General features: G+C 42.1%; 1 protein-coding gene across 1 annotated transcript in view; it reads left to right on the top strand.

Moving 5' to 3' along the window:
• KDM1A (lysine (K)-specific demethylase 1A) overlaps positions 1 to 21,105 on the top strand; it is a gene marked incomplete at its 3' end in the record, with an annotated part of 31,941 nt that extends 10,836 nt beyond the window's left edge. Inside the window, exons 4-18 of the mRNA XM_009080963.1 lie at positions 857 to 935; positions 1,872 to 1,964; positions 2,675 to 2,781; positions 4,682 to 4,763; positions 7,472 to 7,566; positions 13,484 to 13,626; positions 14,163 to 14,253; positions 14,961 to 15,095; positions 16,334 to 16,407; positions 17,093 to 17,204; positions 17,876 to 18,008; positions 18,748 to 18,935; positions 19,357 to 19,471; positions 20,456 to 20,583; positions 20,959 to 21,105. Coding sequence (XP_009079211.1) covers positions 857 to 935; positions 1,872 to 1,964; positions 2,675 to 2,781; positions 4,682 to 4,763; positions 7,472 to 7,566; positions 13,484 to 13,626; positions 14,163 to 14,253; positions 14,961 to 15,095; positions 16,334 to 16,407; positions 17,093 to 17,204; positions 17,876 to 18,008; positions 18,748 to 18,935; positions 19,357 to 19,471; positions 20,456 to 20,583; positions 20,959 to 21,105 — 1,722 coding nt within the window. The remainder of the gene's footprint in view (positions 1 to 856; positions 936 to 1,871; positions 1,965 to 2,674; positions 2,782 to 4,681; positions 4,764 to 7,471; positions 7,567 to 13,483; positions 13,627 to 14,162; positions 14,254 to 14,960; positions 15,096 to 16,333; positions 16,408 to 17,092; positions 17,205 to 17,875; positions 18,009 to 18,747; positions 18,936 to 19,356; positions 19,472 to 20,455; positions 20,584 to 20,958) is intronic.
• Positions 21,106 to 21,512: the final 407 nt, after the last annotated feature.

Here is a 21,512-nt window from a genome sequence, read left to right on the forward strand (position 1 = left end):
CTGTGGGACACAGTACTGCACAAGGGTTAGTTCCGTGCTCAGAAGGTCTCAGAGCATGGTTAAAAATTACTTGGAAAATGAGTACTGCAGTAAAGGTAAAACTTACTTCAAAAGGCTTCTCAAACTATGTGGAAATTATTTCTTAATCCTTCGTATTCATTACACTTGTCTGATGCCATAGTTTGGTATCTCTGAGGTGCTGTGAAGTTCAGTAGTGTGACTGTAGAGAATACCCAAATACATGAGTAACTCTGGAATGTGAATGGTGTGGAGATGCTATGTATGACCTAGATCTAGGCATGGAACAGTCAGATTATTATTAAGTATTGCTTCCGTGACACCAAGTGGGAGTTCTGTTGGGAAAACAGTTTTTTTCTAGCATGAAGTGACATATTAATATTTCACAGACAGTTCTTCCTTCTCCATTTTTGAACTGTAACTGTCCTGTAAATGTGCTTTTTGTGTATATGTGGCCAGTGTAGTCCATGGTGGTGTCTCTTATCAGTGAGGGTGGATTGGATGATTAAATGTCTGAGAAAAATAACATGACAAATGCTGCTGTAGCTCTTAAGAAAACATGAAGCTTGGTGCTGCAGACTACACTGACGGATGCTGCAGCATATCCGTTTTGTGCTAGTCTGGTGCATTTCCACTGGGTTGAAGTAGTGTGGGAATTCCAAATGGACTGTGTTGCGCCTTAAGGAATGCTGGAAGGCCAAGTTCAGTGCAGACTGGATAGTTCTGCCAGAGTTTAACTCATTAGAGGGTTTCATCTGACAATATTTGGTAGCAAACCTGGAAAACACCTCTTTTGTGTTGCTTAATATGATGTGCCTTATTGTTTGTTTAAATGCAGCTGCAACTCTGGTTGGATAATCCGAAGATTCAGCTGACTTTTGAGGCAACTATCCAACAACTAGATACACCTTACAATAGTAAGTCAAGTCTTTCGCTACCAAACCTGTTCTGTACATGTTATTGTTGTTCCCTTTCACTTCTGATGGGGGGAAAAGCTGCTGCAGATGTGTCCTTTGTTATAGAGCTTCAGAGTCCCTGTGTACAGTCTGAGATACTGCATTACGCTCGTGGTTGAGGTTTGTTAGAGTTCATTTGGCTGGTAAAGAAACAGATCCCTTGCAGGATTTACAAAAGCTACTCAAAGTATGGGTTGTTACAGAAGTTTATTGCAGCGTTAATTCATGTGCAGCTTTTAAGATTTGCTTCAGCTTCATGGTGATTTGTAGCTGTGAGGCTTTTTAATGCCTCCTAAAGCCATATGGTTCATAAAGTTGCATGGGACTCGAATAGACTAGATGTGATGAAAGAAGGCAGTAAAAGAGTGAGGAGTTGCTGCTTACAAGTGGAGACTGTTCCGCTCTTCTCAAAAAAGATCCCAGTAAACTGGAAAGAGGTGGATGGTAGCCATGAAAAAATAATTAAAGAAGAAAATAGTGCTGAAATGAGCACAGATACACTGTCAAGGATTGCAAAATACTGAGTTATTGTGCTTTTACAAATAAAAATGAGAATTCAGTGCTCCATAAGGGGCTGGCATAACACTGGCAAATCACATCACAGTTCTGCGTCAAGATCTCTGGATTTTGCAGTCATGTTCCAAAAAGATGTTCTGTCACACAAAATTGAAAGAAGTACTTAATGTCCTGGACAGCTTTTCAGGCAGGATTTAAAACTGCAGCACAGCATGGAAAACAGACTGTTTTTCAAAAAACTTCAGCCTCAGGCACCGTCAGGAAGATGCAGCAGTCAGCAGGACAGCAGAAAGGGCTGTGTGCAGGGGCACTTGGCTGGGTGGCTGCTGTCACTGTGTCTTCAGTACATGCAGAATGACTGTCCCACCTTACCCGTTCCAGGTGACACAGTGCTTGTTCACAGAGTCCACAGCTACTTGGAGCGCCATGGGCTGATCAACTTCGGCATCTACAAACGAGTGAAGCCTCTTCCAAGTAAGAAAGTTGAATGTTGTTTCTAATTGGAGTTTTGTTTAATTGTTCTGTGATTTCTTAGGAGGAATTTTGGAGTGGGGGTTTTGGTTGTTTTTTTTTAGAATTGCAGTGGTTAGAAGATGACAAGAGGCTGTCAGGTCATCTGGCCGTGGGTGTTAGTGTGTGTTATTTTGCCATGGAAATCACTCAGAGGAAAAGTGTTTGCAAATTTTCTGTTTATTATTTGGTGACTGTCACTGTTCAGTGAGTTATCTTTGTTCCTCATTTGAGTAACAAAAGTCAGAAACACAATATTGTGCTTGGATCTGTTACAGGCTTAAGTGATGCTTGAATTTTGTGAGTGCTGAACTTCTCTGCCCTTTCTAAGGTTTATTCTTCTGAAGCAGAAAGAAATAAAACTCTGGTAGTTTGTCCCACAGTAATTAATAAGAATCACTTTCTTCTTCAGGCAGTTGTCCTTGAGGAGTTTTTTTCTCCCTGTGCATTTTCCAATACAGGTATAACTGTCTCATGAAGAATTACGAAGCATTTTTCTATTATCATATTATGTACAGAATTACTTCAGTTTCCTTTTTGTTCTGTCAGAGCTGCTGATGAGAAAGAAGCTGGTTTTTGTTCTTGGTATCTCTGAAATGCAATTTCAATATGACTGCTTGCAATCTAGTAATGCACACTGAGCCTTACTGTAGCTGTTTTTTCCCATTCTTTAGCCAAGAAGACTGGAAAGGTGATCATTATCGGCTCTGGAGTCTCTGGCTTGGCAGCTGCTCGGCAGTTGCAGAGTTTTGGAATGGATGTCACAGTTCTGGAAGCCAGAGTATGAATTTCTCTGCTATTTTACTTCTCTATGGCAACTTACCCAGTAACCAGGTTGAGTACTGAGTGCTTGGGGCTGTGTCCCAGCTGGATGCCCAGTGTGGGCGAGCCTGGGTGCTCTCCCAGGTAACCAGGATGGATTGCTGGTGTTGAACCTAGAAAGGAAATGAGTGGGTTGTTCTTGCTGGGAGCTGGTTGATACTTTCTTAGGGCTGGGCTGGGTAGTCAGGTGCTGGTGTCATGTTGTTACACTAGGAACAGCTCAGAACATTCTTCCCTTCACGTTGAGAAATTGTTTTTTTCACCAAAAAGCAGAATGCAAGTCTGTGTTTTGAGAACTGGTCTGTTAAATAGAATTATTGCCTGGAACTGCCATACAACATCAGGCAGGATATTTTTCTTGCACCTTTTAAGTCTACATTAATTCTTATTTATTACTGTGTGCTTAGCAGAGACTAGAAAATTATATAAAGCTACATTTTGTGGTATGTGAACTAGGTGCTTGTTCTTCCAAAAATAAGGTGTTCTTCATATCCTGCCCAAAATGGAATCTGCCTTTTTTTTTTCAGTTGAAGTTTTATTCATATAATCTAATCGGTTGGGAATAGCTTGATACACATTTAAAGTAAATCCATTGACCAACTGGACTTTACGTTTTACTTCCTAACTTTTTGTTTGTACATTTACTTCTGACACTTTCCTAGCACAGATTAAAATAATCTGCTGACGTTTTTCTTGTTAGAGTAGTATTTCAGGCTCTTAATTTTGCTACTGCTCTTGCTGCTGGGGAGCAGACCTGCTGGCTCTCTGCTTCCCAGTTTCCACACCACTGCAGCAAAGGAGAGTACAACAGTCTGATGGTTTAAGGGCCACTTACTCACCTGAATGTATTGGGGGATTTTCTTCTTTATTTATTTGTTTGGGGTTATTTGGGGTTATTTTTGAAACTGGAATTAAGAAACTCATGCTGTAACCTGACTTTTGTTCTCTGTGTCTTGGTTATAACCAGTATGTAGATCTGGCAAGAGGCTATGGTAAAATAATGCACAATATTTTATAGCCATTTTTCTCTAGACTGCTCTTGAGTAGTTTTGTGTTTTCATTTTTATTTTTAAGGCTGTTTGGTACTTTCTTTCATTATGATTTCAGTGATTTAGATGATAGTTTCTTTGTTTCTAGTCATTTTCTGTAGCTTGCAGACTATTTGTTTATATTTTTCTGAACTGATTTAGTTGTTGAAAATCAGACTATGTTGTTATATGAATTGGTAGCTGGTTGGGATCTTTGCCCAATTGTAACCACTATTTCTCTCTGATAACTGGATGAGAAATAGGGAAAGGTGACTTTTTTCCTTAGGAAGTTTAAAGTCATTGGGTAATAAATGTCATTTTTACTAGTAGTATTTGACAAGGATCAAAAATATTTTTCCTGCTTTTAAAATGAGCTGCTGATTCCTGATTATCTTCTGAATTGATAGCACAGCTGAATCATTACTGATACAGCTGTTGGACTTGGTGGTAGGGAGTGGGGGGAGGAGGAAATCTAATACCTAACCTAATGTGTCCATGAAAAATGGAGTATGGGATTGGGAATCACAGTAGATCCTACTGTAGATATAGTTAAATTTGCCCAAATCAGGTTAGGCACCTTTTTTTCTTTTCCTTTCCTTTTTTTTTTCTTCTCTTTTTTAAATGCAGCTTTTACATTTTATTCCTTAATTTTGGCAAATTAATGATGAAGTCTTCATTTGCAGAGGTGTTTGGAAAGGTATGTTGTTATACATTGGATAAGAGAATACTTGCACCACGTCCTGTAGAAGCTTCAGTGGTGATAATCCAGTGAGATGTCTTGCTGAATGGTTTCTGGAGGTTTTGGAGGTTTGATATGTTGTGTTTTAACAGGACCGAGTGGGAGGGAGAGTCGCAACCTTCCGCAAGGGGAACTACGTTGCTGACCTGGGAGCAATGGTGGTAACAGGACTGGGTGAGTCTTTCAAAATCTAGAGGAGTGGGGACGAAAAAAGGGGGACAAGATTTTACAAATCTGAAACCTTACTGCTGTTTTCTTTCATGGTCAAAATAATTGGGTATTTTTAACTCTTGAAATGTTCATGTTCTAGTTCAGCCTCTTTGGCAGTTAACGTTTTTCATAAAGAGCAAAGCCAAGAGATGATGAGAGATCCCAAAGGGAAGAAATGTGTTTTTTCATTTGCATGAGCAAAGAAGGTAGGAGGGGAAATGCATAGCTATTCTAAAGACAAAGCCCTTCTTTAAAGTTTAAACCTCAAAAGTACATTCTCCAAGTTATTTCTAAAACAATTGTAAAATAATGGCAAGCAAACCATATATTTCTTCTTATATATTGCTAGTTTATGGGATGGCATCAGTTATTGATATGGTTACTCTTGTAAGAATATGGACAAGTGCTTAGTGTGGGATATCCTTCAGTAATGCAGTGAAATGACAAAATATTATAAAATCTATAATAAACCTGAGTCTTTACTGACTTCTTAAACTTGGTGTCTGTCTTATCATAGTGTTACTAAATTGCATACAAAAACTGGTTCCATGGAAAGAGCACTGAAGTTGCACAGTTCTGGAAAAACAGATTTCAGATTGCCTAGTGGTAGACTATAGTATTTTTATATGTAATTCACAGAATGTTAAGGAGTTGAAATGGACTCAGATATCACCCAGCCCCAACCCCCTGCCCTGGGCTGGGACACTTCCCACCACACCAGGTTGCTCAAAGCTTTCTCCAACCTGACCTTGAACACTGTCAGTGTTGGGGCAGCCACAGCCTCCTGGGCAACCTGTGCCAGTGTCTCACCACCCTCACAGCAAAACCTTCTGCCTAAGGTCTAATCTCAATTTCCCCTTACAATTTCTCCCCATTGCTCCTTGTCCTGTCCCTGCAGTTCCTAACCAAGAGTCTCTGCAGCTTCCCTGGAGCCCCTTCAGCTCCTGGCAGGTTGCTCTGAGGTCTCCACACAACCTTCTATTCTCCAGGCTGAACAGCCCCAACTCTCTGTCTGTCCTTGTAGGGAAGGTGCTCCAGTGCTCTTTGTGGCCTCCTCTGGCCTTGCTCCAACAGTTCCATGCCCTTCAGTTGTTGGGGACATGGAGCTGTGTGCGGCCCTCCAGGGGGGCTTCAGCAGAGCAGATAGGGAGACACACCTCCCTCCTCTGCTACCACACTCCTTTGACTGCAGCCCAGGCCTGGGTTGGTTTATGGGCTAAGCTCACACCGCAGCTCATGGTTTGTCACCAGCCATCACCCCCAAGTCCTTCTCCCAGGGCTGCTCTCAGTGATTTCTCTGCCAGCCTGTAGGTGTGTCTGGGATAGCCCTGACCCAGGTTTAAGGACCTTGCACTTGGCTTTGTTGAACTCTGTGAGGTTGGTATTGGCCATCTCTCAAGGTCCCTATGGATGGCCCATCCCTTCCCTGCAGCTTGCTCGGGACCTGGGGATCAGTCTCATCACGTCCCATGGACGTGTGCACATTCAGATTTCTTAGATGGTCCTGAACCTTGACCACAAATGGTCACCCATTTGTGATGGGTGTTTCCTTTCCAATGCAATCTACCCTTTGCCTGGAATGAGGCAGCATATGCTATGGAGAAAAGAAAGAGACTCCCGTAGGAATGGGAATGGTTTGAAGGGCATCTTTCATATTTGTGAATCTGGGAGAGAAGAGGAGAAGGTTACCATAGGGATCGAGCTTGTGGTTTGGGAAGGTGAAAGGTGGAAGTAATGGAGTCTCCTCTGGTTTTGATAGTAAACTGTGGAAGAACTAAAATTCACAGTAGGTTGTTGAACTAGAAATGCGAACTTACTTAGACCTACTTCAGAACTCTGTTCTGCCTGTTCAGTCACCTTTCTAAAGACAGGAAGGTATTAGGGTGGCTGAACTCCCCTCTCTGTCTTGGGCAAACACTCGGTTTGATTTGGTTGCAGAATCAGAGAGGATTGGGAAGCTAGATCTGAAAAACTTGTCCCACAGTTCATTTTATGGAGACAGCACATATTGCCTCTGCTCTATAGCATTCCCCATCTGCTGCAGTTCTTTTCCTTTCCTCTGCTACCCTTAGTTTGATGTTTAGGGGTTTGGGATGCTTAAAATTGATGTCTTCTGCCTTTTTCATTGTTCTGTGTGGAATCTCCTCTGTTGTTTTCTGATCTGTTTAGTTACACAGCTTCTAGGTACAGTTGGTGTATGGAGTTCATCTTTGCAGGTTGCATTCACTAGTGTCACTTGCTGGAGTTCCACTAGTTTTTAGGAACTGAATTCTTTTGGTTCCATCTCCATGTCACCACACTTGGGCCAAAGCTCCCAAAGTCACTGTGCAGCTGTGAGAGCTTTCCTTGACTTTTCAAACACTCTGCTTGTAATTGTGTTTATAACTATAAACTCTCAATCGTGCTAAGGTTGCTGCCACTCTGGGACTCTGCTTGTATAATCACCTTTGTTACCTCCGGTCCTTCAGGTGTTGCTGGGCAGGTTCATTTCCATGCCCTCCTTTCAGGAGTCACTGTGAAGGCAAACTTTTGGCAGTGTTGCACTAGGTCACTGCAGTGCATCCACTGGAGTCGGTGTTTTAGTCTCTGAAAGAGCTTTAACTATGGAGTTTTTATTTAATTGCAGACAGACTTTGCAGGAGTCTCTGTTAACTATATAAAGTCTTTTCCAGGAGGAAATCCCATGGCTGTGGTCAGCAAACAAGTGAATATGGAACTGGCAAAGATCAAACAGAAATGCCCACTTTATGAAGCAAATGGACAAGCTGTAAGTCTGATACTGTTTTCATGAACCTTTTCAAAAGAAGTAATATGTAAAGTGTAGTTGTTACCAGGCCATTGGCCTAGCAGGGGATGGTTTCACAGAGGGAGAGGGCAAAAGGAAAGTGTGCCAATTTTTAGGCATTGTAATAACAGTCCAGCATATCTGCACCTGCTCTTCTTAAAACTGCCTTTTCCACATGAGTTTTTGCCTTTGCATTTCAGAGATTTTGTGGAAGCCATGTTCCTGTTTGTTCTTTCCAAGTTCATTACTGTTTTTCCTTAGTTGTTTGTCCCATGCCAAACCAATTACTTGCCGTGCTGGCACTCTTAGCTTCTGTTGTTGCTGCTGCCCAATTTCCCTGAAATAAGCTCACTCTGACTGTTGTACTTACCTGCTGCTTTCTAAAGAATTGGCTAACAAGTGCCAGCTGGTTGGGTACATGCAGCAGAGCAGTAATAACAAACTAGAGCTGTGATTCACAGACTTAATTAGCTTTATTTCTTCCTGCTGTAGTGTCAGGGAGTGCTGTTAGGGATAGAAATGATAGGTCCTAGTTTAGTGCAGAATCACAAACAAGTATTGAGTAGAAATGTTCCTACCTGATGGATCTTAAACCATGGTACAAAGATTAGCTTCTGAAAGAAGACAAGAAGAATACTGGACTTCCTACTAGAGGCCTGGAAAAGTGATCTTGGCTCAAACTTGTTTGTAACGTGGCATTTGGAGCTTCTTTTACTGCACATGAGTCAATAGGGTGTTATAATGAACCTAGGGAAAGCTACCAAGGCACTGTAGGCAGTTCTAGCAGTCTGCTCCTGTGCTGTGAAATCAGTCGTGCATGTACTGTGCTGGTCTCTGCACTGCTGTGTTCCCTCTCCAGCTGGTTTCAGTGTCTGCCTGAGTTATGCCTCAGTGGGGTGGACATATGTATTCCTATGCCATTGGAAGAGACTCCCTCTGTAAACATCACCCGCTTTTGTCAGCTGCTTTGAACTCAGTATGCACTGTGACACCTGCAGCCTGACCCTGCAGCTTTCCTTCCTGTAGGCCTCTCCTTTCTCTTCCCGGTGTGCAGCAACTGGAGCACTTCTATCCAACCAAGTCCCTCAGACACAGGCAACTCCTGTGGTCCAGGAATTTCACTTGCTCATCAACTGGGCACTTGCTCCAGTGGAACTGGAGTGTTTATCTGAAAAGGAGTATTCTTCCCGATTCCTCTGTAGTGCTTCCCATACTGTTGATCAAATGCTGTTGGTCCCAGGAGACCCAGTCAGAATGGAGACTGGCAGTGTGCCTGCATGCTGCCCAGGCCTGGGCTGGGGAGCCAGCACAAGAGACAGCCTCACTGTTCTTTTGACTGAGCTGGTGGGACAGGTAATGACATATCCCATGTTGGAAGGTAGTTGCTTCCCATCAGATCTGTGCATGTACTGTGTAGTGACAGGAAGGTGTAACATTGATAACACTTTTGAAAGGCATGTCACAAAACCTGTCAGCTTATCTGCTACAAACAAGGCTTGATATGTGTAACTGGGTATATCTACCAGACCAAATTACATCACTTCCTTGTGTTGAATGTTGTCTTGGTGACTTCATAATGCACCAGCCTGTTCTTCCTTGGTTTAAAAAACCAGTGATTAAATTGGATTGCCTCTGTGTGCTGCTTGTTTCCTAGCATGTCTGCCAGGTAGAGCTTCTTGGAACATTTGGCTAAACTGTCTAATTCAAAGCCATGATGCTGCTTACAGTAAGGCAGTTATTTTACTAATCCTTTCTTTTCATTTTTAACATTGCCACAGTTTTTCCTCTGACTGTTAGCATTGCTAAAAATCAAATGCCGTAGATCTGTTTTTGCAATGTTTTCATATCTTGGTGCTTTGATTTTATCCCCCTGTCCCTGTATAGAGTTTAACCTGAAACAGCTCTCAGGTTACTTATGTTGTATTTTTTAATGCTGCAGTTGTTGAAAGGGCATTGTCAAGGTATTACTTCATAAGCAGTAAAAATGAGCTTCATTTAAGCTGAAATCTTTCTACAGGATATACTTCTTCCAAAGGTGCATTCAGATTGGGTTACTAGTGAGTACTGGGCAAGTAGCATCCAAGTACCTTTGGGAGTAAAACTTTTTCTCACCCTGCCTAGAGAGAGTCACTTGATAGTGTCCATTACATTTTCCTTTCAGCTTATCCCTGATCCCAAGTCCATTCATGGTCCCACTCCTCCTCAGAATCCTCCTGGTTTGTGCCCACCAGTAATAGCCAAGAGCACAGCCTTTCTTGTCTCCAATAAATGAACACTGATATGCCACCTCTCCCTTGTGTGTTTTGACAAACTTCATGGAGCTCGACAGGAGGCAAGTTGTAGCTTTTGCATTGGCTAGTTCCTTAGCCATCCTGGGAAGTATCAAAGATCTTGTTGGAAAACAGTCTACATCAGGGAATAATTCAGACATCTGCAGCAGGGAATGCATCTAGAAGTCTAGGGACAAGTGATACTTGGATGTTCTTCATACTTTGGCCGCTGTCTTGACAGCTTTCTGCATCTACACAGATGTCTTTTCCTGCGAGTCTGTCTTTCGCTCTAGTCTCTGCATTTTGCTAAAGGTTAGTGTACATGAGTTCTACACAGAGTCCATCCTTATTGTTAAACTCTGCATTGAGGGCATAAATCTCTTCTTGCTGGTCACAACTCTATGATGACCCCAGACTGAGGAGTTCTGTGCCTTCAGTAACCACTCCTGTGGTTGTTATTTTAGTTTTTACCATGGTGTTACCTAATTAAGAAAACCTTCTCACCAAAGAAGCAGGGATGGAATTAAGTTCCCTGCATATAGGATGGGCTGTTAATGATTGCAAGTTTCAGATCTTTTATATGTGGTGAGTTGCTTCCCTTCAAAAATTTAGGAGTTCAGAATAGCCTTTGGGAAGTTCTGCTGCCTGCACAGGTGCTTAAGCTTCTGCGTGAGGCATTGCTGTCAGCTGTGAAAAGCTATGCAATGTGAATATCAAAATGTTATTTCTCTTCCCTTTCTTCGTGCTAACTTCACATTGCAGGTAAGTGTGTGGATTTTGTAATGTCATCTTCAATGTGTTGCCCACCAGGATGCTCAGATCCTTCTCCTCTTGATCCCCAGGGTGTCCTCAGCCTGTCCTATGCATGGGGCTATTCCACTGCCGTTTCAAGGTTTGGCCTTTGAATTTCATCTGGTTTTTGTCAGCTAATTCCCTCACCTTGTTGAAATGACACTGAGGAGAAGAGACTGGGGAGGCCTGAGAGCAAACCTTACCTGTAAAGTCTGAGGCAAAGAGGAGCTGTGCTAAAGCCTTTTCCGTATCCATTAGCACTAGGTCAGATTGGGTTATCCTTAGTCTTTACCTACTGCTGTGCAGAGAGAGAGCCCTTCTTGCCCTTGTCCAGCATCTCGGCTTCAACTCTGACCAACTTGTGGTTTTGTTAATGCCCTGTCTGCATACTTGGGCACTTGCTTCACTCTTCACAGATGCTTTTCCTGGAACTTGGAAGATGAAACTTAAATGTTAGTGATTACTGTCAGTTTCTTGAAACTGGGGCTCTAATTTTAATCAGGAGAGCTGATTAAAATTCTTCATCCAGAGAAGTTCAAAATCTAATCATTTTGTGGAGTCTGCCTTGTGGAGTCTCTCTGGAGCACCTCTGTTCATCCTTAAGGCAGTGCTTGGTAGTAGCAAGTCCTGTTTTCCATCGGGGACATGCACCTTTTCCTGCTTTCTACTGGGGACATACACCAAGTCATGGCCCACAGAGACAAGGCCACCTTACTTAAGCCAGAAGCTGCAGCAGCATTCTGTCCATCCCTAGGGTCTCTCTTCAGAGGCAGAATCATTTATCCATGGATTGGCTGTAAGAAACTATCCTGAAAACCACATCTTCTAGATCAGACCTTTTCATTTCCAGCTTTTCCTTTCTCATCATTAAAAACATGATGTGGCTGACACTGTTAAAGCAGATCCTGGTGTTCCCGTGTGGTACCAAAAGGCCAAGGTTAAGTCAGTAGTGGGTGTATCGCGGGAGCGTGACAATGTTTGTGTTCAGGAGCTACCATCTGAAGCTTTCCTTAGAACTGCTATGCACACACAGTCTCAAAATTGGGAAACGCAGATTCTACCTGGTATCAAACCCAAATGGTTTGAAATATAACATGTGCCAGTTAGACTGTTACACAGCTATGGAGTTACATAATTGTTCTAAAATATTGACTGGCACAGAGGAGTGTTGAGTACAGATCTGGCTGAAGAGGAGGTTTCAGCATTCATCCTGAAGGGGAGGCAGTATCAGTCAGGGAAGGTGGTATAGGCTGTGCATCTGCAGCTTGAAACTGTAGATTGGACAAGACTGGAGATAAGTATAGGGAGAGTTTGAAATACTCACATATAGTTAAAAGCATCATCTTTAGAGATGTGCTTCAGTCATCATGTAATCTGTGTCTTCTCCAGTGCTGTTGCATGTAATATTCCAGCCTTTGATTGCAAAAGTACTTGCACAGTATTGCAAAACTTTTATCATGTTTCAAAAGCACTTGATCTTGAGAAATAATAGTAGGCAGAGTATAGAATATAGTAGAGTCAAAAATGAGCTGATTCATTTTTGAGATCTAATAACTTTGATAGGGGAATTGAACTAAAGAAAGTAGGAGAACCTTGCAGGAATTGCAGAGTAGGTGAATCTTTGGCTGCCATGGGGTGGGGGAGGTATCTGCGTTTATAAAATTCTCTCCAAAATGTAGATCCATCAGAAATAAGGAAATTCCTTCCATAATGCAGTGAGTCTCCCAGGAAATGCCCCTGCAGAGCAGCACAGGCTTTTTAAGACATTTCACAGCAAAAACAATGGAAGAATCAACGTCTTAGTACAGGCAGGTAACAAAGTTGGCTGTGATGTTTATGGTATGTACTCAGAGATGAAGTGTGAGTATTAATTGTGAACCTCAGTGTTTCAGTCTGGGAAAATGCCAGAGAAGGCATACCTACAGAGCCAGACAGTGACCACTGGCACAGGAGTAAGGGACCAGCTGCAGCATGGAAGAGGAGTTCTAGTTAAAGCAGTGGGATACCCTGAGTTGACTGGGAAGTATCCTTTGAGTTAAGAATAACACTTGGAAAAGAGTCATCTGGTGGAGTCATAGGGATAGGCTTAGCACTGTTAACAGCACCTCTCAAGCTATTTTTGTTCTGTTCAGCAACCATCCAGGTGGTTTCCCAGTCATTTATAAGCACATACTTTTTTCTTCTCCTTACATTGATCTTTCCCTTACACTTGTCAGTGTTTTCTCTCTATCCTTTGTTTAACCCAGACTAGGTTTAACAGATATGAGGTTTGCTCTTCGTAGCATATGAACTCTTGTCACCTAACAGATATTTTCACACTGGCAGCACACACTATTTAACTGAGTATCATCAGTACAGTGAAATGCCAGTATTCTGGAAGTGTCCTGCAGTGCTTCCTCCATCATCCTAGAAAAGCAGATTGGTAGTTCTTAATCACACTGACCACTCCAAATGATACATTACTGTTTGTCTGCTTCAATGAGCTGTGTTAAGCCTTCTAAAGCTTTGTGATGGTGTAGAGCTATCCTAACATTAGAGTGGTCTTTTGGCAAGCTTCTGTAGCTTTTATTAACACACCTTCCTTCCAGTAAGGAAATCTTTGTGAGCCCCAAAGTTGGTTTAGTTTCTTCTCACAAGAGAAGTCTCTTGTTGTCATGGTTTGCCACATCTTCTTGTGGCTCTTTGGCCAGACATCCTGACAAGGTGACTGTACAGCCCTTGGTGTCTGACTGTTTGAGAGGGCTGAGGGTATTGCATTTCTTTTTGCAAGGGCTGTTCTCAGCAACTCTGTTGTTTATGAATGGGTTAAGAGCCGTGTTTGCTCTTCTGTCTCTCAGGTTCCCAAAGAGAAAGATGAAATGGTGGAACAGGAATTTAATCGTCTGCTGGAAGCTACATCCTATCTCAGTCATCAGCTGGACTTTAATGTTCTCAATAATAAGCCTGTGTCCCTAGGGCAGGCTCTGGAGGTTGTCATACAGTAAGTGACTTCTCTCTTTGTGGTAGACTTTGCTGTTTTGTGGATGAATTTCTGAAAGATACGTGAAACAATCGTGATGCTCCTAGGGTAAACATTATCCTCTTAATACAGCTGCTTGGTCTCTGCTGAGCTCTCCTTTGTATTTGTGTCCTGTTATTGAAGCAGAATGTGCCACAGATGGTTGAAGGAGAAAACCTCCCTTGAAAGTTCACTGAAAACCATTGCTACAGTGACAGGTAGTGGATAATTGCCCTGGTGTGATGGGTGTGCATACTGCCCACTTCTGCTACTTGAAAGCTATTGGCAGTTGTAATGGCTTTAATAATAGCAGCCAGCTTCAGAGTCCCATTTAGCTAGTCAGGTGTCCCTTATTTACAGAAACTTGGGTTAATTTTCCAATTGCCATACAAGTATTTACTAAAACATCCCATGATATGTGGTTTTTTTGCATTCCGCTAATGAGATTGTGGTAATGAGTTTTCTCATTAACACAAGGATTTTATGCTGAACTGACTCTCACTTCTCACCTTTTCCAGATTGCAGGAGAAGCATGTGAAGGATGAGCAGATTGAACACTGGAAAAAAATTGTTAAAACACAGGAGGAATTGAAGGATCTTCTTAACAAGGTCAGATGATTACATTTAGAACAAGATGTTAGCATTGTGTTCCTCAGAAAGTGCCAAAATGTACAAAAATGTCCATAGAAGAATATTAGAAAGTTGGTATTAATGCTGTTCTGAAAATATCTCTTGGCTTTAGATCTGCTTAGGAGTCCTGTTAGGACAAAGATCTCTCCAGCCTGAGGAGGAGCACATGAGTGATTAGGCAGAAAACCATAAATATGGGAAAAGATAGGAAGGGGACATACATAAACAGTGATGTTTCTTAGCTTCCTTTAGAGATGCTGACACTGACAGAGCCTTTCAGAAGGCTATTTAAAGATATTTACTGTCTGTACCACAAATCTGATTTGATGTACAGAAGCAGTGGGTTAGGCCTGCTTCCAGAATTTTTGCTTGTGGTAGATGAAATCTTCTCTGTGGAAGTTTCTCAAATGAAAAATGTTTGAGGATAGCTCTCATACTAAGTTATTTGCAACATACTTTTTAAGAAAGTGCTGTTTGGTATAAGCCATGTTGTTTGGGGTTTGGTGGTACTTATTGTGGCTTCTTGGAGGTAGAATGGCATGTAAGTAACATCTGCCAAAACCAGGGAATCTTTTTCATACAATGGCTTGGCTTGAGGTGAATATCCATCTTACACAGTAACTTTTTGAAATCTACCTTCCCTTGTGGTATTTTCCTTTCTTTCTTTTCCTGCTCTACCTGAAAAGATGGTGAATTTAAAAGAGAAGATTAAAGAACTCCATCAGCAGTATAAGGAAGCGTCGGAAGTGAAGCCTCCCCGAGATATTACAGCAGAGTTCCTTGTGAAGAGCAAACACAGAGACCTGACTGCCCTTTGCAAGGTAAAGGATGACACATAGAGCATGTCAGTCTGCTGTATACATGCCTGTGTACGTGTCAGACTGAGCATGTCAGTGCTCTCTGAGGACTTCAGCAGGCAGAGGAAATCATCTAATACAAATGTTTCCACATCTCTCACTCCGATCCAGAGCTTTCAAGAGAATGTGACTGATGGTAACTCTGGTTGCTACACTGGTAGGGCTGCACTGAGTACCTCTAGGTGGGGAGTACTGACATGCTGGAAGCTCAGTTTTACATTACAGTCTGTGCTGGCTCAGGTCAGACAGGATTGAATGTTTTGAAGGCCAAGTTTTATGTCAGACTTGGTGTTTAGCACAGCTGGGGCTCACAATAGTCTGGTACAGATACCTTTTCTGTAAGATCAAAAAGGTGGTTTCCTAAATGAAAGACTTCTTTCTATCCAGAGATTATCATGTACAGAGCTCTATCTTGACAAACAGGCTTAGTTCCCCCTCTCTAGAAGTATCTTGATATAGAAATGTGCCTTAAAAAGAACAGTTCTTAAGGTTTCCTTTCTGTGATAGTGACAGAGCCTTTGCTGACCCAGGCCAGGTAGAACCAAAGGTCATTTTTCAGTTACTCATTCAACAGAAGATAGGTACCTTCATTTGGGAGCTCAGTATGTGTGTGTATGTACACAAGTAGTGGCTCTTGTCACCAGTGAACTGCTTTGTGCCCTTGTTGCTTTTATTGAACACTCTGCCTTGAAGGAAGATTGCTGTTGCCTCTAAAACTAGTTCTGATGTTTTTTAAAATCAGGAGGAAGCTTGAATTAGGTCATGTATTTCCCTTTTATGCATGATTGCTTCTGCTTTGAACATCTCCATGTTAAATATTAGCCATAATATCTGAAGAGAGAAAGAAGAATAGAAGAAGCATTTTGTGGAATATGAAGCTCTCAGTACCATAGGAATCCTTAAAATACCAGGATGGTAACAGACCTTCATGTTCTTGAAATCCTGTTTAAATTCCTGAAATATTGCCACACTAATCTTTTCTGCATTGTGGCACAGAGTTCTGTATGTTCCAACAGCAGAAGAGCAAAATATGCTGGATTAAATGCTGGAAAAAATAAAGAACTTGATTTAGCTTCCACTAAATCCATGAACTTTCTGCTGATTTATTTTTCTTGAGATTAGGTCCAGTCTGATGCTACATGATGTCTTCAAGTCCTTTTACATGTAAGTTGATTTTAATGTTAGCTTTTAATCTTACTCAGGAGTATGATGAATTGGCAGAAACACAAGGAAAGCTGGAAGAGAAGTTACAAGAACTTGAAGCCAATCCACCAAGGTAAAGATACAAACTATAAAAATAAATACTCAGGAAAGCAGTTCTTTTACTACTCTTCCCTGAGTTTCAAAAATGCTGTGGTATGCTTTAGTTATGGGAATTCAAGGGGTGAAGAGGGCACAAACAGAGTTTGAATTCCCTCAGCTTTAGAACTCATTTTCCTTGTTTTTAGAGATGACCTGGACAGAGAAGCTGAGCTAGGGTGATTCAGTAAAAATCCTGACTGTAACCAGTGCCTGAGCTCAGGAAGCCTTTGAGATCTGAAATCCCTGTCAGTAGTGATGGCATCCAGTCTGCTTATTTTGGCTTTTTATTTCTATTTCATTTTATTCTGTGCTCTGTATGATTTCACTAGGGTTTTGTCATTGCTTTATGCATTCTGCTCAAGCCATTATTTAGGTAACCTCTTCTACTTCTGAAGTAAAGTTTCTAGATTTCCTTAGAATATTTTAAATGAACTTGACTTTGAAAGTCTAAATCGGGTAGGTTTTGTTACTCAGCTTTCATGAAGGAGGGCTGAATGTTTGAATCAGAATCTGCTTGTGTTGCTTTTTAATGGTTTCATTTCTGCACCAAGGAGGGACTCAGATGAAAAGGATTGTGAAGAAATTTTCAGAAGCAATGCATTTGCCACATCCTGTTCTAACACACTAAATGTCTTCGTATTGTGTTTGTTTTTCACTAGTGATGTTTATTTGTCATCAAGAGACAGACAGATACTGGACTGGCATTTTGCAAACCTAGAATTTGCTAATGCTACCCCCCTCTCTACACTCTCACTGAAGCACTGGGACCAGGTAGGTAACCAGTAACTCAGCGATTCACTCGAAGCTTAAGCTGCATATATCTCATTCTCAGGAGGTTTTTCCATGGTAACAGTTTCTCCTCATTAAGAGCTGCTTCTGTGCAGAGACTGAATTCTTATGTGATTATTATTCGTTGATGAAATAAATTCCAGACAGCTTCTTGTTAGTGCCAAAACAATCTTTAACAATGCTGTCTGCTGAAAATTTCCATACTAATTCCTTGACTAATAACCAGAAGGTATTTCACATTCATTTGATTCTACAAAAAAGACTTTTTGAAATAATTTTGCCATTGTGTAGTGTTGTTGATTATTTTCTGTTGACTTCACAGAATCATAGAATTTTGGAGTTGGAATGGACCTTACAGATCATCTAGTCCCAGCCCTCCCTGCCCTGGGCAGGGACATCTCCTCACTAGATCAGGTTGCTCAAGGCTCATCCAGCCTGGCCTTGAACACCACCAGGGTCAGGGCAGCCACCATGTCCTTGGGCAACCTGTGCCAGTGTCTCATCACCCTTAGAGTAAAAAGCTTTTTTCTAATATCTAACCTAAACTTTCCCTCCTTCAGTTTGAATCCTTAGGTGATTTCATTATAAATAAATGCTTTTTATGTTAGGTAATTTCATTATAAATAAATGCTTTTTATGCCTCTTCATTTTAGGATGATGACTTTGAATTCACAGGCAGTCACCTGACTGTGAGGAATGGATATTCCTGTGTGCCAGTAGCCTTGGCAGAAGGGTTGGACATTAAATTGAACACAGCAGTGCGACAGGTTCGCTACACAGCGTCAGGTACATGACTGCTCTGGGACACTGCTCTGAGTGTGAGCATAGAAAGCAGATTTCAGTGCTTCTGGAAACAGATGTAAGGATTGATCCTAGAAAAACCCTCCCATGATATGTTTTGGGTCAGATAAACAGCCATGTGTCTTACTGGGATTAATTGTGTAGGAAGTTGTTAGAGATCCATTCATCTGGAATGTTTTTTTTGCTGAATTCTGTGACTCATTTGACACAGTCCTTTCAGTTGTATTTACTGATTGTTCACTTTAATTCTCTCATTTCTTTACTTCATTGATAGAAGTGTTTGGAGTAGGAGATCTAGGAATGCTTAGGGCTTGGTGCCACAGGATCTGGTATTAGAAGTATAAATGAATGTAATGGAAGGAATGTATCTTGTTGTTGTTCTTCAAAACATTGGGCTTGGAGACCTGCCTACTGGGAGAGCAGCACATTGAGAGGCTCTCTCTACTTGCTGTTTATTTATGCATATATTTAAATATAATTTACTGACCTGGATGGACCTTTAGGCTTATCCCAGGAAGGCTGTTTTTCAGATGTGCATTAATTAATTACCCTTTCTGGAATTGAGCTAAGTGGCCAGTGACTTGCATACAAGTTAAGCAATAGTGTAAAGCTGTCTCCATGAACAAAGTATTTTCTGATGTGGTTATGGTAGTTTCTTTCATTTTTAATCCAATGCTCTTGCTGCCTGGCCTGTTCCATGATTGTTTTTCTCTCCCCTCTCCAGGCTGTGAAGTGATAGCTGTAAACACCAGATCTACCAGCCAGACCTTCATTTATAAGTGTGATGCTGTGCTGTGCACTCTGCCCTTGGGAGTGCTGAAGCAGCAGCCTCCAGCAGTTCAGTTTGTGCCACCTCTGCCAGAGTGGAAAACTTCTGCAGTGCAGCGAATGGGATTTGGCAACCTGAACAAGGTGAGTCCTGACTGGGAGACCTGCAGCAGCCCAGGGGTTGCCATAGGTAGAGTGTGAAATGTGGGTGGAGTATGTTTGCTGGGGAGAGGAAGAACATCTTTTCCACAGTGTTTTGCTAGGGTTTGATGATGAAAATTATCTGAAGAGCTGTAAGGATCTCTTCTCTAGTTCTCACACAGGTTTTAAAGAGTTAAATTGCAGAAGTAGTTCTGCTGGAGCTTTTTAACCAGCAAACTGGTAAACTCTGAGAGCATACTGACATGTGGGAAGGCAGTGCAGGCACACACCTCTGGACTGTGTATGTGCAGTACACATCCACCAGATTGTGCTTTCTTGACCTTTCCAGTGATAAGCATCAATGAGTGTAATTGTCTTTATTTCTTCTATGTGCCCTTGCTAACTGTTGATTCTCTGTTTCAAGGTGGTGTTGTGTTTTGATCGTGTCTTCTGGGATCCAAGTGTCAACTTGTTTGGTCATGTTGGCAGCACTACTGCAAGCAGAGGAGAACTGTTCCTCTTTTGGAACCTGTACAAAGGTAGCTGTGGTGCATGTCTGCTTTTGCCAGTACCTTGTGTGGTTTCAGGTGTAGAGAAGAGCACTTGTTAAGATGCTGGTAGTGTTCACATATGGATGTGATACGAAGACAGTGTTTGTGGGAAGACAAAGGGGAGCAGAGAACAGTAGTGATTGCAGACAGTTTTGTAGTCAGTTAGGGCAGCACGTGAGTGTGAGTTTACTAATGCATTACTGCTTCTCTACTGTAACACTTGCACTTTTATAGCTACTTTATTGTCTGGCACCTTGGTGGAGTTGTCCTCTGAGCTACTCGAGTGTTATCTTGGTTGCTTTCATTAAGGATCTGTTTAGTTGCCGTTGGTGTTCTGAAACCACTTAACTTTGTGTTGTCTTAATTATGTGCTTTGTATCTTGGAATCATAGAATGTTGAGGGGTTGGAATGGACCTGAGAGGTCATCCAGCCCCAGCCCAGCCCTCACACCAGAACAGGTTGCTCAAGGTTTTAGTCAGCCTGGCTTGGAACACTGCCAGGGTTGGGGCAGCCACAGCCTCCTTGTCAGAAGGATGTATTGAGTTCTCCAAGGAAAGGGTGATTTGTCTCTGTAGCACTTCTGAATTAAAAGCTGTTTCTTAGTCCTTAATTTCAAGTATCCTTGAAATTGAGTTTCTCTCTGGCCACTTGGAACATTGTTGGAGCTCTTCCCCTCTTTCGCTAAAGCTTCTCAAGCCAATGGGTCTGGCATCCAATTCAGTCTTACATTTCAAAACCTCAGCTTCCTGGATGTTTTTCAAGTTGAACTGACAGTCTGAAGCCAGACCTCTTGCATGAGTGTCTAATTTGAGCTGATTTCGTAACTGTAGATGAGCTCCTTTCATCTGCAACATCAAGTCCTTCAAGTCCTGGTTCAGGTGACTTACTGCCCAGGATTTCACACCAAAGTGTCTGGGAACTAACCAAGATTAATGACAATTTTTTTCTCTCTCTTTCCATACCCCCCACAGCACCAATTTTGCTGGCCTTGGTAGCAGGAGAAGCAGCAGGGATCATGGAGAACATCAGTGATGATGTCATTGTTGGTCGATGCCTTGCCATCCTCAAAGGCATATTTGGCAGCAGTGCTGTGCCCCAGGTCAGTGCAGGCTTGGACTGAAGGAGTAGGAAGGGTGTGTTGTGGTTATGCTGATAACGGGGGAAGGGACAGGAAACTACACACAGTGGGCATGAGTCTGAGTTCCAGCTGAGCAATTCTGTGCAGTCGGCTCTGGTAATATATTGGAAAGAATTAAGGAATTGCCACCAAAGATTTACCTTAGTATGTGTTACCACAGAGTGATAATGTGATAATGACAGTAATGTGTTAGCATAGAATATAGATGTGGAGTTCTACCACTGATGTCAGCTCAAGGACTTTGTTTCTCTTATTATTGTAATTTTCATCATTTGTATTTAGCACAAACTGTAGAACTTGCACTGTCTCAACAACTGAAGTTCTGTCTTGTCCCAGCCTAAGGAGACCGTGGTGTCCCGCTGGCGTGCTGACCCCTGGGCCCGAGGGTCCTACTCCTATGTAGCAGCTGGATCCTCTGGAAATGACTATGATTTGATGGCTCAGCCAATTACTCCAGGACCAGCCATTCCAGGTGCTCCACAGGTGAGAGATGTCTCAGCGCTGGTTAGAAAAACCTCAAAACAGAATGATTTTTCTGAATAGTTTGTATACATAGAATCATAGAATCAATCAGGTTGGAAGAGACCTCAAAGATCATTGAGTCCAACCCTACCGTCATTACTAGACCATGGCACTAAGTGCCACATCCAGTCTTGTCTTGAAAACCTCCAGGGATGGTGAATCCACCACCTCCCTGGGCAGCACATTCCAATGCATGACTATGGCACACTGGGACAGCTGCTCCTGCGCCTTCAGTACTTCCTTCTTGAAGTATGACCATCCCTCCTGGACCCCTTTGTTTTCTAAGGGCTGTTTCCCAAGGTACACTTCGAACCAAACTTTTGAGCAGGCCAAAGTGTGCTCTCTGGAAGTCCAGGGTAGAAGTTTTA

The sequence above is a fragment of the Acanthisitta chloris genome, unplaced genomic scaffold, assembly GCF_000695815.1.
Source record: "Acanthisitta chloris isolate BGI_N310 unplaced genomic scaffold, ASM69581v1 scaffold39088, whole genome shotgun sequence".
Taxonomy (NCBI): Eukaryota; Metazoa; Chordata; class Aves; order Passeriformes; family Acanthisittidae; genus Acanthisitta; species Acanthisitta chloris.